The 14137-nt window shown below is 40.5% G+C and overlaps 1 protein-coding gene across 4 annotated transcripts in view; it reads left to right on the top strand.

The window, feature by feature from the left end:
* Veph1 (ventricular zone expressed PH domain containing 1) overlaps positions 1-14137 on the top strand; it is a 214789-nt gene that overhangs the window by 89112 nt on the left and 111540 nt on the right. For all 4 annotated transcript variants that reach the window (XM_031374039.1, XM_031374040.1, XM_031374041.1 and 1 more), the window contains exon 7: positions 12809-13029. In XM_031374039.1, coding sequence (XP_031229899.1) covers positions 12809-13029 — 221 coding nt within the window. The remainder of the gene's footprint in view (positions 1-12808; positions 13030-14137) is intronic.

The following is a 14137-nucleotide window of genomic DNA, read 5'->3' as shown; positions in this document are numbered from 1 at the left end:
TTGCTATGGTGGGAGAATTGGGTTCTGATGATGCCAAGTAACCTTGGTTTGTGTTGTTAATTTTCTTACACTTGCCCCCTGCCATCTGGTTATCTCTAATGCTACCTGCCCTTGCTAAATCTGACTGGAGCCTGTCCTTCCTGTGATCCTGGTTGAGTCAGAACTCCTCAGAGTCAAGCTATCTCTGGGATCCTGTGATTCTGGGATCCTGTGATCCCGGGCTTGTTAGAGCACCTAGGAGTGGGGCTTCCTCTCTGTGTTGTGGGACTGGCTGCAGAGCTTGTGCCCAAGGTCTGCTCAGGACACCAGCCTAGACAAACTGGAAGAAATCAGAACTACTGGGCTGGCAGAGTTCCTGTGTGCTTGGTCCCGCTGGTCCCAGTTACTCCCAGTGCTGGGACAGATGTTGGTTACTCCTCACCTCTGATCCTGGGCGTGTCAGAGCACCTAGGAGGGGAGCTTCCTCTGGGTGTTGTGGGACTGGCTCCCCTCTGTTTCTTTACAAGAAATACTTTGCTGTTCTTCAATTCAGCTTTGATGGTGACTTCATAGGGCATAAGTACTGTGAGTGAGAAAAAATTCTGTTTGATACATACATATATGTATGTGATAGTTACACATAATATATGCATATGCATATTAGATACATACATATATGTGTGGAGAGAAAAGGGTCTATAACATGATACATCATCATTATACCTGCAGTGAATTCTGCTAGGCAAAACCCCTCTGAGCTCAAAAACTCCCACTCCAAGCTGAGGGCCTTCTGACAACAGCTGGCTTTATGGAAAGAGAGTGACAATTTTCCTTAAGGATGAGGCCCCTGGTAGGTCGATCCTGCTCCAGTGAATGGCTCCCTACACAGGAGTGTTTGTGTAACAGAAGTTGTTATGTGTGGTTATTGAAAAAAAAGACATAGAGTTTAGAGAGAGGAATCAGGGATAGAGAATGGATCTGGGACAAGTTAGAGGGAGATGTGGGGCATGGATATTAAAATACATCACATGAATATACGAAATTCTCAATGAGTCAAGAAAATATATCTTTTTAAAATCCTCTGAGCTGATGTACTTTTTCCTCCACAGACTCTATTTCCACATGTGACAGTTATGGTTTGTGAATTTGAAATATCCTCCATGGCCTCAGGTTATCAATGCTTGATCCAGCTGGCGTCACTATTTTGAAAATGGCAGAGCCATTAGGAGGTAGGGACTAGGCTGGTGGCAGTTAGGTAGTCCTTTGATACTTGTGCCTGATCATGGAACTGACTTGTGCTTTTTGCTTCTGTCTGCAGCTGTACTTTGAGGGTCCCTTGATGCATGTTGCCTTGAACGAATTCCACCAGGCTTTCCGTTTTTTAGATGAACAAAAAGTTCTAAAACTAAGTCAAAATAAACTTTTTCTTGCCCCACCCCTTTAATCTCAACACTGGACTGGAGATCTCTGTGAGTTCAAGGCCAGCCTGATCTACATAGTGAATTCTAGGCCAGCCAGTGATACATAGTGAGGACCTGACAAAAAGTAAGTTAAATAAATAACATGCCTTCCCTCCATTGTTTCAGTGAAATTTAATTGGGATTGGGCAATGGGAGCTTACTGGGCTTGTCCTAATGGTATCTTAGAAGACTCTGTTATGCAAGAGGAGAGTGTTGAGAAGGCATCTCAAAAATCTTGTAGATCATGAAGGAGACTGCACTTACTTGGCCCTCATCAACCCTGGAAACTAGAAACATTCCAACTCTGGAATCAATCAACCCTTGATTCAGTATCAGCATTGCCTGATTTGTAACTCCTCCCTGTGTATCCTCAGTCTTTATACCCTCATCTTAATAACCCATGTTATAAACTTCTACAGACTGAGGTAAACATGTCGATTGCCTGGCATCTACTGAATGATTAGTCAAGAGAAGCTATCCTTATAGCCAGACCACCACATTTTGGGATCATTTTCTTATTTAAATTCTATTATCTTGATAAGGGATAACAGCAAAGATTTATAAGATAAGGGTCATCACATACATATTTAAAACTAAACTAAACTAAAATATGGCCAATACAATTCTGCCAGTACATAATCTAGTTCAGAAGTCAACAAATTACTGCCGGTGGCCAGATCCAGTCACATTCAGTCAGGTAGTACTGTCAACAATGTTTTTCAAAAGCAGAGTTCCTATAACTAACTAGGTTAAAAATATTTCCTATCTGTTCCTTACAGAAAATGTTGCCAAGCATGTCTCTAGTAATCAACTCTCATTGTGACCCATGACTCCTTAGGTCCCTTCAATGGGGACCTGTGATGCTGGAGTTATTTTTACAGTAATGCAGTGGTCATAAGGCACTGTTTACTATATCTACTTGGTTGACATCTGCACTGATAGCACAAAGCAACAGTTTGGAAAACCTCAAGTGATTACCATAAATCAGGACAGTGGCACCAGATTGTATTGACAGTTTCAGGACCAGGGGAAAAGTCAGTTTTCACTTAACTAGGGATTTCTCAGCCTGACACCATTGACGCTTTGGGCTAGATGACCCTTAGCTAGGGGCTATCCTGTGTGTTACGTGATGTTTGACAGCATCTCTGGCCTTTTCCCACTGTATTCTGCATTCTACCCTTCTATCTTCTCAATTATGACAGCCAGAAATATCTCCAGATATTTTCCAAGGGTTGCTTGGTGGCAAACATCACTCTCTTGACCTTCTAGACCCCACCTCCTCACCTGACAAGGACTTACTTAGCATGATGAAACAGTAGAAATGACTGGTCTTATTAAATCTTAGTCCTAAATATTTTTAATATTCAATGTAGTTAGTCAGAAATGTGTATTGGCTCAGAATTTCTAATGCATATATAAATATAAGAGTGTAGAGGTTAACTTAGGAACACAATGTAGGCATTTGTCTTACCAGATCATCTGACTAATTCTTTTGATGGTTCCTTTTTACTTGAAATAACGATTGACAAACAGCCTGTCATTATTGCATTTGAATTAGTAGGTAAATGTTATCTGCCATAGCCTCATGTGTTTGAACACTTGGTCTTTGTTTTGTTTGTTTATTTGTTTGTTTTTGTTTTTGTTTTTTGTTTTTTTGTGACAGAGTTTCTCTGTATAGCCTTGGCTGTCCTGGAACTCACTCTGTAGACCAGGCTTGCCTTGAACTCAGAAATCCACCTGCCTCTGCCTCCCAAGTGCTGGCATTAAAGGTGTGTGCCACCACTGCCCAGCCACTTGGTCTTTGTAATGACTGTTTTGGTTGTCAACTAGACTGTATCTGAAATTAATAAACTTAAATGACTGAGCACACCTGTGAAGGATATTTTTCATTTGAAGTGGGAAGACCCACTTCTAATCCAGATCTTCTTTGGTGTGAGAATATAAACCTTTAATCTGGATGGTCCTTCTACTGACAGAATTTATAAAAAACATGGTAGACCGAAATTCTCTCTCTCTCTCTCTCTCTCTCTCTCTCTCTCTCTCTCTCTCTCTCTCTCTCTCTCTCTCTCTATCTATCTATCTCTCTATCTCTCTCTCTCTCTCTATCTCTATCTCTCTCTCCATGCTTGCTCCCATTCTAGCTACTAAGTCCATTTTTCACTGACATTAGAATCTGCTTCTTAAAAATTCCATCACATACTGAAAACAGACCCAGGCACCCAGCCTAATTGTGTTAACAACTATTGGATTCTTGGACCTTCTGTTGGTAGGCAGCCATTTTGGACTAGCTAGACTATAGCCTGTAAGTCATCTAATAAATCTCCTTTATAGACAGATTCAGATATAGATATCTGAATAGATAGATGACAGAGAGACGTAGAGATGACAGAAAAATGTATTCTATAAGTTTTGTTATGCTAGAAAACCCTAACTAATAATACAGACTTCTTATCCTAAGTGGTTCTAAAGCAACAGAGATATAAGGATGAATATTTTATGTATCTGGAATAGACTTTCTAATTTGCCAACCCCTATAGTTACCAAGGCCTCTCCAGTTGCTGAAGTCTCTCATGGAAGCTCAGAGAACCCTGAAAGTCCATGCTGTGAACTATTTTACAAACTTAAGGAGACAAATGCATTTGATTATCCTTCTTCACCAAGTGTGAGAGGAAACTGCCTTGGTGACTATATAAACTGTTGACAGTTTGTGGAAAAATACGGGAAGTGATGACGCCAGTGAGTTGCTCCTAGCATCTTGGGATAAATTGACAAAAGAAATGAACAAGCTCCTTGATCAAATTAACCATGGCCCATCATCTCAGCATATGATGAAGGACAACGAACTTAGTGATAAAAATTGACCAGCTCCAGATGCACATAAACAGTTGAAGGGTTCCTAAGCCTGTTCTGGAAGAGAATCTTCCCTCTAGCAGCCACAGAGCTCAAATTGCAGAGAAACAAACCAAAACTCTCATTATAAGGTTGGCTGCATTACAACAAAAATTCAAGTCCAAGCCTCAGAGGATTGGCAGTTAAAGTCAAGGCATAAACTGGTAAAGAATGGGATCCTGTATCCTGAGATGGGGATATGTGGGAGGACACTAGGCTGAGCTTTGAACCCTCAGATACTCAAGGGTTTCTCCCAGCTGAGGAAGTCATCATGCTACCCTCAGCAGAGGAGGTACTCACTCCCCACCTCCTAAGTATTGCCTTTTCCATCTTTGACTGAGGAAATGAATACTTCATTGTCTTCTAAACCAGCAGGGACTTTCTCTGAAGGAAATGCCAGTCAAGACTCTACTGGTATTCAGGACCCACCAATACTTACTTCTAGACCTATAACCTGACTGAAGGCTAAGCAGGCTTCTAGAGGGGAGGTAGAAAGCATAGTCCATGTGCGCTACACTACTAAAGATCTTAATGAGTGTGCTAATTCACTCAAGGAGAGGTCTGGGAAATATATGTAAGGATAGACTTTAAGAATGTGGGATAATGGTGGAAGAACATAAAACTGGATTAGGCTAAGTTTATTAATATGAGCCCTCTGAATGGAGGTTCTAAGTTTTATTATGTGAGTTCTTACAGTTAAAAAAAAAAGTATCAAAACCATTCTTTGAATGGTTGGATGAAGCATTTGTCAAAAGATGGCCTATTGAAAAGGAATTAGAGATGCCTGATATCCCTTGGCTTAGTGGCAATAAAGGGATTTTAAGGCTCAGGGAAATCGCAATGCTAACTGTATAAAACCTAATCCACCACGATGGGAAGGCCCAGAACACATACTTTTTCCTAATGCTACAGAACAAAAAATGGTGTGAGGGGCACCAGCATATTTGAAGAGCTTTGTTGTTGCCCTTGTCCTTCTTCCAGACCTGAAGTTTGGAGATGTGGATGCTCACTTAGATGAATTAGATGCAATGAGCTTAATTAGATGCAATGAGCCACTGAAGTACCAGAGGCCAGGGGGCAGCATTGCATCACCAAAGGCAAAAGGATTGTAATTATAATAATGGTCAGCACAGGCAAAGTGAATTTGATGGCGGTATGACTCGTATGGTAGACCTCTGGTCCTGGCTAATCAATCGTGGTGTTTCCAGACATGAATAGGTTAAAAAAAAAAAAAACTGCAGAATTACTATTTGATCTACAAAAAGATTGCATACTTTTGTGTAATCTATATAAGATTGTATAATCTATATAAGTATAATCTATATTAGTCATTAATCATTCTCAAACTAATGAAAGAAAGGCTACGTAGGATCTTGGCAAAGGGGAATCCTAGCCTGTGAATCAATTTTCAGGTTTGAACCAGTTTTCAGATCCAGAATCTTTTAAATGAAGGGAGAGAGTTTCTCCGGAGGAAGGACCTCGATAAAAATTTGTAAAAGATTTACTGTTAACCTTTCTCCTGCCCTCTCCTGAAGGACATGTTCTGGGCTATTCACCATGGAAGGCTATGGTTTACACCAGTAGAAAGCCTTCATTAGCTGACCGGCAACTGCACCCAGTGCTCAGGATCTCAGTTTAGTACTGAGCCTTTCTCCAGATGAGTTTTTAAGAAATATAAAAAGAACTCCGTGTTCTGAGTTGATATAATTCAATTAACAAGAACAGTTGGCCAGAAGTGGAATTATAGAAGCTAAAAAACAGCTAGTATATTTTGAGATTTTCCTAGAACTGTATGGACTTTGATGGATTAGGTCTGTGTTTTAGTTTTGGCAGGTGATGCTGTCCAGCTGCTGAGATTTACATCCTGAATGGTACTTCCATCACGGAGTCAGTTGTGCTAAGATCTTAGGGTCTAGTAAGGTCCGCAGCCCTATTACAGACCCTAGAGCCTTTTACAAAGGTAACTGTACACTGGGGGAAGGAAATTTCTGTGGTCTACTAGATACTGGTTCTGAATTGATGCTGATTCCAGTAGATCCCACAAAACACTGTAGCCCTCCAGTGAAAGTAGGGGCTTATGGGGGTCAGGTGATTAATGGTATTTGGGGGGATATAGAATTCAAAATAAGGCCAATGAGTTCCTGAATTCATCCTATGGTTATTTCCCCAATTCCAGAAAGTATAAATGGAATAGATATTCTTAGAAATTGGCAGAATTCTCACATTGCTTGCCTGACCTGTGGAGTGAAGAATATTATGGTTGGAAAGACTAATTGGAAGTCTTTAGAGTTGCATCAACCAAGGAAAATAGTGAATCAAAAACACTATCAAATTCCTGGAGGAATTGTAGAAATTAGTGTTACCATTGAGGGCTTGAAAGATGCAAGGGTGGTGATTCCCACCTCATCTTCCTTTAACTCTCCTATCAAGCCAGTGCAGAAGACAGACGGATCATGGAGAATGACAGATGACTATTGAAAACTCAAGCAAACAGTGATTCTAATTGAAGCTTCTGTACCAGATGTGGTACCCGTACCAGCAGACTAACACATCTCCTAGTACATGGTATACACTAATTGATTTAGCAAATTACTTCTTCTCAGTACCTGTCCATAAGGACCACTGTAAGCAATTTGCTTTCAGTTGACAAGGCCAGCTGTATCACCTTTACTGTTTTATCTCAAGGATATACTAATTCTCCAGCCCTGAATCATAACTTAGAAGGGATCTTGAATGTCTGTCTCTTCTACAAAATATCCATAGGTTCACTGAATTGATATGCTAACTGGACCAAGTGAGCAGGAGGTAGCAACCTTGAAGTTGTTGATAATATATGTATGCATCAGAGGATGGGAAATTAATTCAACCAAAATTCAGGGGCCTTCTACTTCAGTGAAATTCTTAGGAGTCCTGTGATGTGAAACATGCAGTCATACTCCTTCTAAGGTGAAGGATAAGTTATTGCACCTGGCCCCTCTCACCACTAAAAAGTAGGGACACAGTGTTTAGTGGGCCTATTTGCATTCTGGAGAAAGCACATTTCTCACTTGAGTATGTTATTCCTGCCCATATACCAAGTGACTTGGAAAGCTGCCAGCTTTGTGTGGGGCCTGAAACAGGAGAAGGCTCTTCAATAGGTCCAGGCTGCTGTGCAGGCTGTTCTACCCATGGACCATATGATCCAGCAGAGTTGGTGGTACTTGCAGTGTCAGTGGCAGGTAGGGATGCTGTTTAGAGCCTTTGGCAGGCTCGGAGATAAATCACAGACGAGACATTTGGGATTTTTGTAGTAAGGCTCTACCATCATTTGCAAACAACTATTCTCCCTTTGAAAAACAGCTCTTTGGCTGCAATTGGACCTTAGAAGAAACTGAACATTTGACAATAATCCACCAAGTTACAGTGCAACCTGAGCTGCCCATAATGAAGAAGGTGTTATTTGATCCACCCACTCATAAAGTAGGATGTATACACCAACAATCTATTATCAAATGGATGTGGTATACATGTGATCCAATCAGAGTGGGTCCTGAATGCATATGCAAGTTGCATGAAGAATGCTTTTTTTTTTCCTATTTTTTACCCCTGTTACCATGCGATTTGCTGCAAGCATGTACCTATAGCTTTGTGGGATGTCCCTGGTTGACTGAGAAAGAAAAGACTAGAACCTGGTTGGCTGATGGTTCTACGTGTTGTGCAAGCATCACTCAGAAATGGATGGCTGCAGCATTGCAAACCTTTATGGGACAACATTGAAAGACACCAGCAAGGAGAAATCTTCACAGCAGGCAGAATTTCAGGCATTAAACATGGTCATACATTTTGTTTAGAAGGAGAATTGGCCAGATGTGCAATTGTTCGCTGAACCCATGTAGCCTTTGTAACCATTAGCCAGCCAAAGGATTGGCTGGATGGTCAGGGAGTTGGAAAGAGCATGATAGGAAAATTGTTTTGTTTTGTTTTGTTTTGTTTTTTAAAAAAAAGACAACTGGAGAAGAAGCATGTGGATATATCTCTCCAAATGGGCAAAGGATATGAAGATGGTTGTGCTCATCAAAAAGTAACTCCAGCTCAGGGGGAGTTCAATAATCAAGTAGATAAAATGGCCCATTCAGTGAACAGTCAACTCTTTCCCTCGGACATTCCTGTCATTGCCCAATGGGCCAATGAACAAACAGGCAGAAATGGGGTTTATAAATGGGCCGAATAACATGGACTTCCACTTACCAAAACTGCTCTGAATACAACTGCTTCCAAATATCAGATCTGCCAACAGCAGAGGCATTAAGCCCTAGATATGGCACCATTGATCAGAATGACCAGCCAGTGACCTTGTGACAGGGTGACTACATTGGACCACTTTTTCTGTGGAAATGACAATACTTTGTCCTTACTGGAATAGATATTTTATTCATGTTATAGATTTGCCTTTTCTGTATGTGATACTTCTGCCAAAACCACCAAATATGAATTTACAAAGTGCCTTATCCACCATTGTGGTATTTCATACAGGATTGCTTCTAATCAAGAAATTTATTTCACAGCTGGAGAAGTGTGAAACTGGGCTCAGGATTGGGAAACCCACCAGTCTTAGTATGTTCCCCACCATCCTATAATAGCTTGCCAGATAGAAAGATGGAATGGCCTTTTGAAAGCTACTGAGCCAACTAGGTACTCCAGAAGGCAGTATATGCTTTGAATCAGTGTCTAGTATGTGGTACAGTTTCCCCCATAGCCAGGATCCATGGGTCTAGGAATCTATGGAGTGAACCAGGAAATAATTCCACTCACTATCACCCCTAGTGACCCAGTAGAAAATGTTTTGCCTATTGTTTCTATGACCTTACATTCTGCTGGTCTAGGAATTTTGGTTCTAGAGTAGGAAACACTCCTGTCAGGTAGCCACCACAAACTTTCCATTGAACTGGAAGTTCAGATTTCCCATGGACACTTTGGGTTTCTGATACTTTAAACCAACAGGCTATGAAAGGAATTTACAGTATTAGGAGGAGTGATTGATCCAGATGGGGAAGTTGGATTTGCTTCTACAATGGAAGTAAGAAAGACTATGTCTAGAGTAGAGGAGATCCCTTAAGGGATCTCTTGTGGCTACCATGTCCTGTGATTAAAGTCAATGAGAAACTATAACAACCTAATCTAGGAAGGATGAAAAGGGTACACATCCATCACGAATGAAGGTATGGGTCACTCTTCCAGGAACAGAGCCATAGTTTGTTGATATGTGGCCTCACTGGAGGAAGTAGATGCCTGGGTATAGGCTTTCACATTCTTAGCTTGACCCCAGTTCCTATCATTTTCAGAGCACTAATGCAATGTATCAGACTATATTCAAATATATGGACTGTATCCCCTTGAACTGTAAGCTCACATAAACATGCCCCTTAAGTTGCTTCTTGTCAGGTATTTTGGTACAACAAAAAGTGGGAGGGGCAGGAATCAATACACTGTGGATATCAAGGCCTAAGAATGTTTGATTCCATTACAGAAAACAGCACTTAATATGATCATCCACTTGTACACATCAGACCATCTCTAAATGACTTAGGACACCTAACACAGTGTGAATGCTGTCCATACCAACTTTGTGCTGAATTGCTTAGAGAATAATGACAAAAATGGTCCCCCATGTGCAGCACAGATGCCCACTGAATATTTTTAATCTGCAGTTTGTTGAATTCACAGATGTGTATCTTGTGGATACATACTACCAACTGTATCAGTTGCCAGTGATAAAATCTGAGGTTGGAATGAAAATTAGAGGTTTGAAAATCTGTATTCACCTCTCTAAACATGGCAGTTTCCCTAGCAGAAAGGCTTTCTTGAAAAGAAGCATGGTGGTATTCACAGTTGGGATTCAGGAGTGCTATGGTTGTTGTTGTTGTTGTTGTTGCTGCTGTTGTTGTTGCTGTTGTTGTTGCTGTTGCTGCTGTTGCTGACTTCTCCTTTTTAAAAATATGTTTTATTAATTGCTTGATAATCCCATATATGCTGTTCAATGCATTTTATCATGTTTGTCCCTGCTTCTCTATCTTCTCCCAGCTTCATACATCACTTCCTCAACATTATTTCCTCTTTTTTTCTTTCAATAACCCATTGAATAATTTTGTACTGCTCATATATTCATGGATGTTGAGCAATCCACTGCAGTGTGGGCAACACCTTTAAGGAAAACTGACTCTCTCCCATTTGAAGCCGTCAAGTTGTAGATAGCTCCTTAGTTATGGACCCTTTCCTCCTTCATCCAATGCAGTGTTTCTGATATTCTTATAGAATGAAATGCATCCACATTTGGGAAGATATCCTTAACTCAGTGAACCAATTTTTTGCCAGATTATCAATGTTTAATGTTATAACATAATGCATGGGTAAAAGACTCATCCCAACTACAGAATGGCCTAGTAGATCTTAGTATAACAGAGTACAAAATATAACCGTATGTTGTTACTACCACTTACTGAGTTTTCATGTACTATCCATGAATAACATGCATAATTATCAAGGATATTTTGAAAGTAATCCTCCTTTTTTCAACTATATAATCTATGTGAGGCCAGATACAACACAATAGGTTAAAATTCGATATGAGCATCCAGTTTTTGTCCATGTAAATAATCACTAGACTATAGAAATTTGTAAAAGTTCTGTTTCAGAGAGAGATTTTTTTCATAAACATGCATTTAACATACAAATGGTTTATTATTTTTAAGTGAATTGGTGATTCTAATTTCTCCGTTTAGTTGCCAAATGGCCAATATCAATACATACAGTTCAGGCAAACAAAAACTCTTTGGGGTTTTCAAGCATTTTAAGAAGAGATAAGGGGCCTTATAAACAAAAGGTTTAAAATTTTCTAACCTATTTTGTATTTACAGAGTATTTATGATGCTAATCAGCTAAATCTAATGAAATTAAGTAAAAGCTGCTTAACTGTGATCATGAATGGAAGACCAAAAAAGGGGATGGACTAACTTGTGGTCTCGGTTTTTAGTAGGAAGGCCTGGAACCATAGTCAGTGAGAAGACAGTTCAGAGATAGACATATGTGACTTTAAGCATGTTGGCCTGTCCTCAGTTTCATCCCCATAAAGCAATAGACACCACATTACTAACCTCATGGTGTCATTCAAAGGATTCCATGAGTACTAAAGGCTCATGTAGGATAGCCTTGACACGTAGACTAATTACCCTTGTGTGTCCACTGTTTTTATTTTAATAACAAACAATGTGTCTGGTTGGACAGCGACTGGCCTACATTGTGACATACAGGTGCTGCTGACCGGCTTCATCGTGGGAAGACTAAAAGCACAAATATGCTGTGAGAAGCCCCAGAGACAAAATACTTTGGAGCTGAGAAAGAAATCAGAATTCCCTAACCCCTTCTCTTGCCCTAACATCACACTTTCTCCTCCAAACTCACATCTGTTCCCTCTGTGAGGTACCTGGATATGCTCCAAGGATTCAGAACAAATGATGTGAGGTTGGCATGGGTTCCTATGCTGGGTCCCGAGCAGTTAGGATTTTTCTTGTTCCTGCAATGTGATTAATTTTTCCTTCAGCTCAGCTTGGCTGCCAGAGGATCGTTCTGAACGAAGCTGATTTCAGCAAATATCCACATGGCTACTTTCACCACCGCGAAGACAAATGCTTCTAAGAAAAGAATTTTCTAATTTTTTTATGGTGAGAAAGAAAGGTTTGGGAGTGGAGATGGAGGAAAAATCTATGAATCAACCCAGGGCCTTACATGTGCGATGAAATTGCTGTGGCAACTGAGCTACATAGGCAGCCCAAGAAATACTGTCCACAAAACCATGGGGACAGGGAAATATTTGTGGAATGTCTTTTTAAGATGCTAAAGAAGAATCTGATTCAGAGGCTGGGTCACTTTGTCAGTAAGACAAACAGTAGACAAAATGTCATATTCCATGTGGCCTGGCTCCTAGATCATCCCACTTCCTTGAATCAAGCAGGATGAATTTCACTCTAATTGTTTATTAGTGTTACTGAGCATGCTGGATTTCAATTATAAAAACTTTATTGATGTTGAGTGTTATCTTCTGTCTGAGATATGCCTCGTGTACTGTTTAGTATGAATTTCCCAGGGTCTCATCCTCCTGCTTCACTCTCCATCCTACCCACTATGTATTTTACATAGGTATTTTGTTTACTGTCCATCTGCTTCACCATGACAGTAAATCTCCACCCTAATCTTTTGTGTTGTGTTCCTAACTTCTACAATGGACCTGACATGTGATGAAAGTCCTCCACTTCTACCTCTGACTCTCAGTTGGGAATAGGCAATATGTCTGTGATACACTGCATGTTGTAATTCACACAGACGCGTTGTCTTCAAAAGTACCTGCATTATTAATATCATCCATGTTTCTTTGAAGGAGTTTAGTTCATGAACTTTGATATTATGTTATCCTACAGACATCTGTTGTTGTTCATTGTTGTTGGCAGGAGAGAGCCAGGAGCTGCCTACGATACCTGGTAAGCCAGCTGGCTAACATGGAGCATTCGTTCCACCATATTCTCTTGCTGGAAATTAAAAGCATCACAGATGCCTTCTCCTCCATCCTGGGCCCGCACAGCAGGGACATCTTCCGAATGAGCAACAGCTTCACCAACATTGCCAAGCTGATTTCCCGACAACTGGAAAGCAGCAAGGCTGAGAGTGGCAGGTGAGCAGGCGCATCTGAGCAGCACCTGGGAGAGATGCTGGGAACCATGGAGACAAGCCCAGACAATGATGTTCTCCTTTGCAGTAGTGAGACTTCCCAAAAGAAGCCTTGCCCACATGTCAACCAGGAGGAACTTCTGAATGAGTTAGGTCACTTTCAAGAGTTTTTCTATATCTATAAAAACCAAATATACCAAAATTCTAAAAAAAATGTTCAAAATATAATAAATAATAATGAAGTACAAATTGCAGTGCTAAGTAGGGCTGATTAATTAACTCAATATGCATTTGATGCTTGCTTACTCTGAACTAGAAATCTAAGCAGAGATAAAAAGAGAATGATCCTTGTACCCAAGGAGGTCACTGCCTAGTAGATTAGATCAATATTTTAAAAATTAGGGAATAGAAGTAGAAGCTGGAGAAGGGGAACACTAATGAAGATAGGTTCGAGGAATCTAGAGAAAAATAAGATGGTGTAATTTGCCTGCTTATGGATAAAGGAGGGGTAAAATTGAGATTAAGAAATATCTCCTAGATGAAGAGGTATTTTGGGCCAAAGTCTTGAGAGATAATCAGATTGTAACAGGCTGTCTTTTTGGTGGCATGTATGGCTTTCTTGAAATGGGGTACCATTTTATATGAGTGAAGTATATGTTACAAGAAGAGCATTGTTTAGAGATGATGATGATGGTGGTGGTGATGGTGATGGTATTGATGAAGTAGAGGTAGGGATGAGACATGGTGAGCTTGGCATACCTTTCTTAGAAGTTGAAATCTTACCCTGTAGGAGTCACTGTGGGATTTGGTACATAGTAGGGTAAACTCAGAGTGAACTTTAAGAAGACCACTCTAGTCTCAGTACAGAGACTCTCCTAGCAAGAAGATGACAAGAGTCAGATCAAACAAGGGAAAGATAAACACATTTATGGTTGTTGCCCATGATGAAATTATTGATGATGGTGGTTAATGAGCTACCAAAAGTTAGCTAACCTGAAAAGAAGGCAGCTGGAACTAAAGAGTGACGGTGAATTCTGTGCCCTTTCCATTCCTGTGGGTGGTCCTGTGCAGTGCACACAGCTGTCCCTATCCATTCCTGTGGGTGGTCCTGT

This window comes from Mastomys coucha, unplaced genomic scaffold, assembly GCF_008632895.1.
Source record: "Mastomys coucha isolate ucsf_1 unplaced genomic scaffold, UCSF_Mcou_1 pScaffold16, whole genome shotgun sequence".
NCBI lineage: Eukaryota > Metazoa > Chordata > Mammalia > Rodentia > Muridae > Mastomys > Mastomys coucha.
Note: the sequence above shows the minus strand (reverse complement) of the source record. Positions and strands in the feature narration are given on the sequence as shown.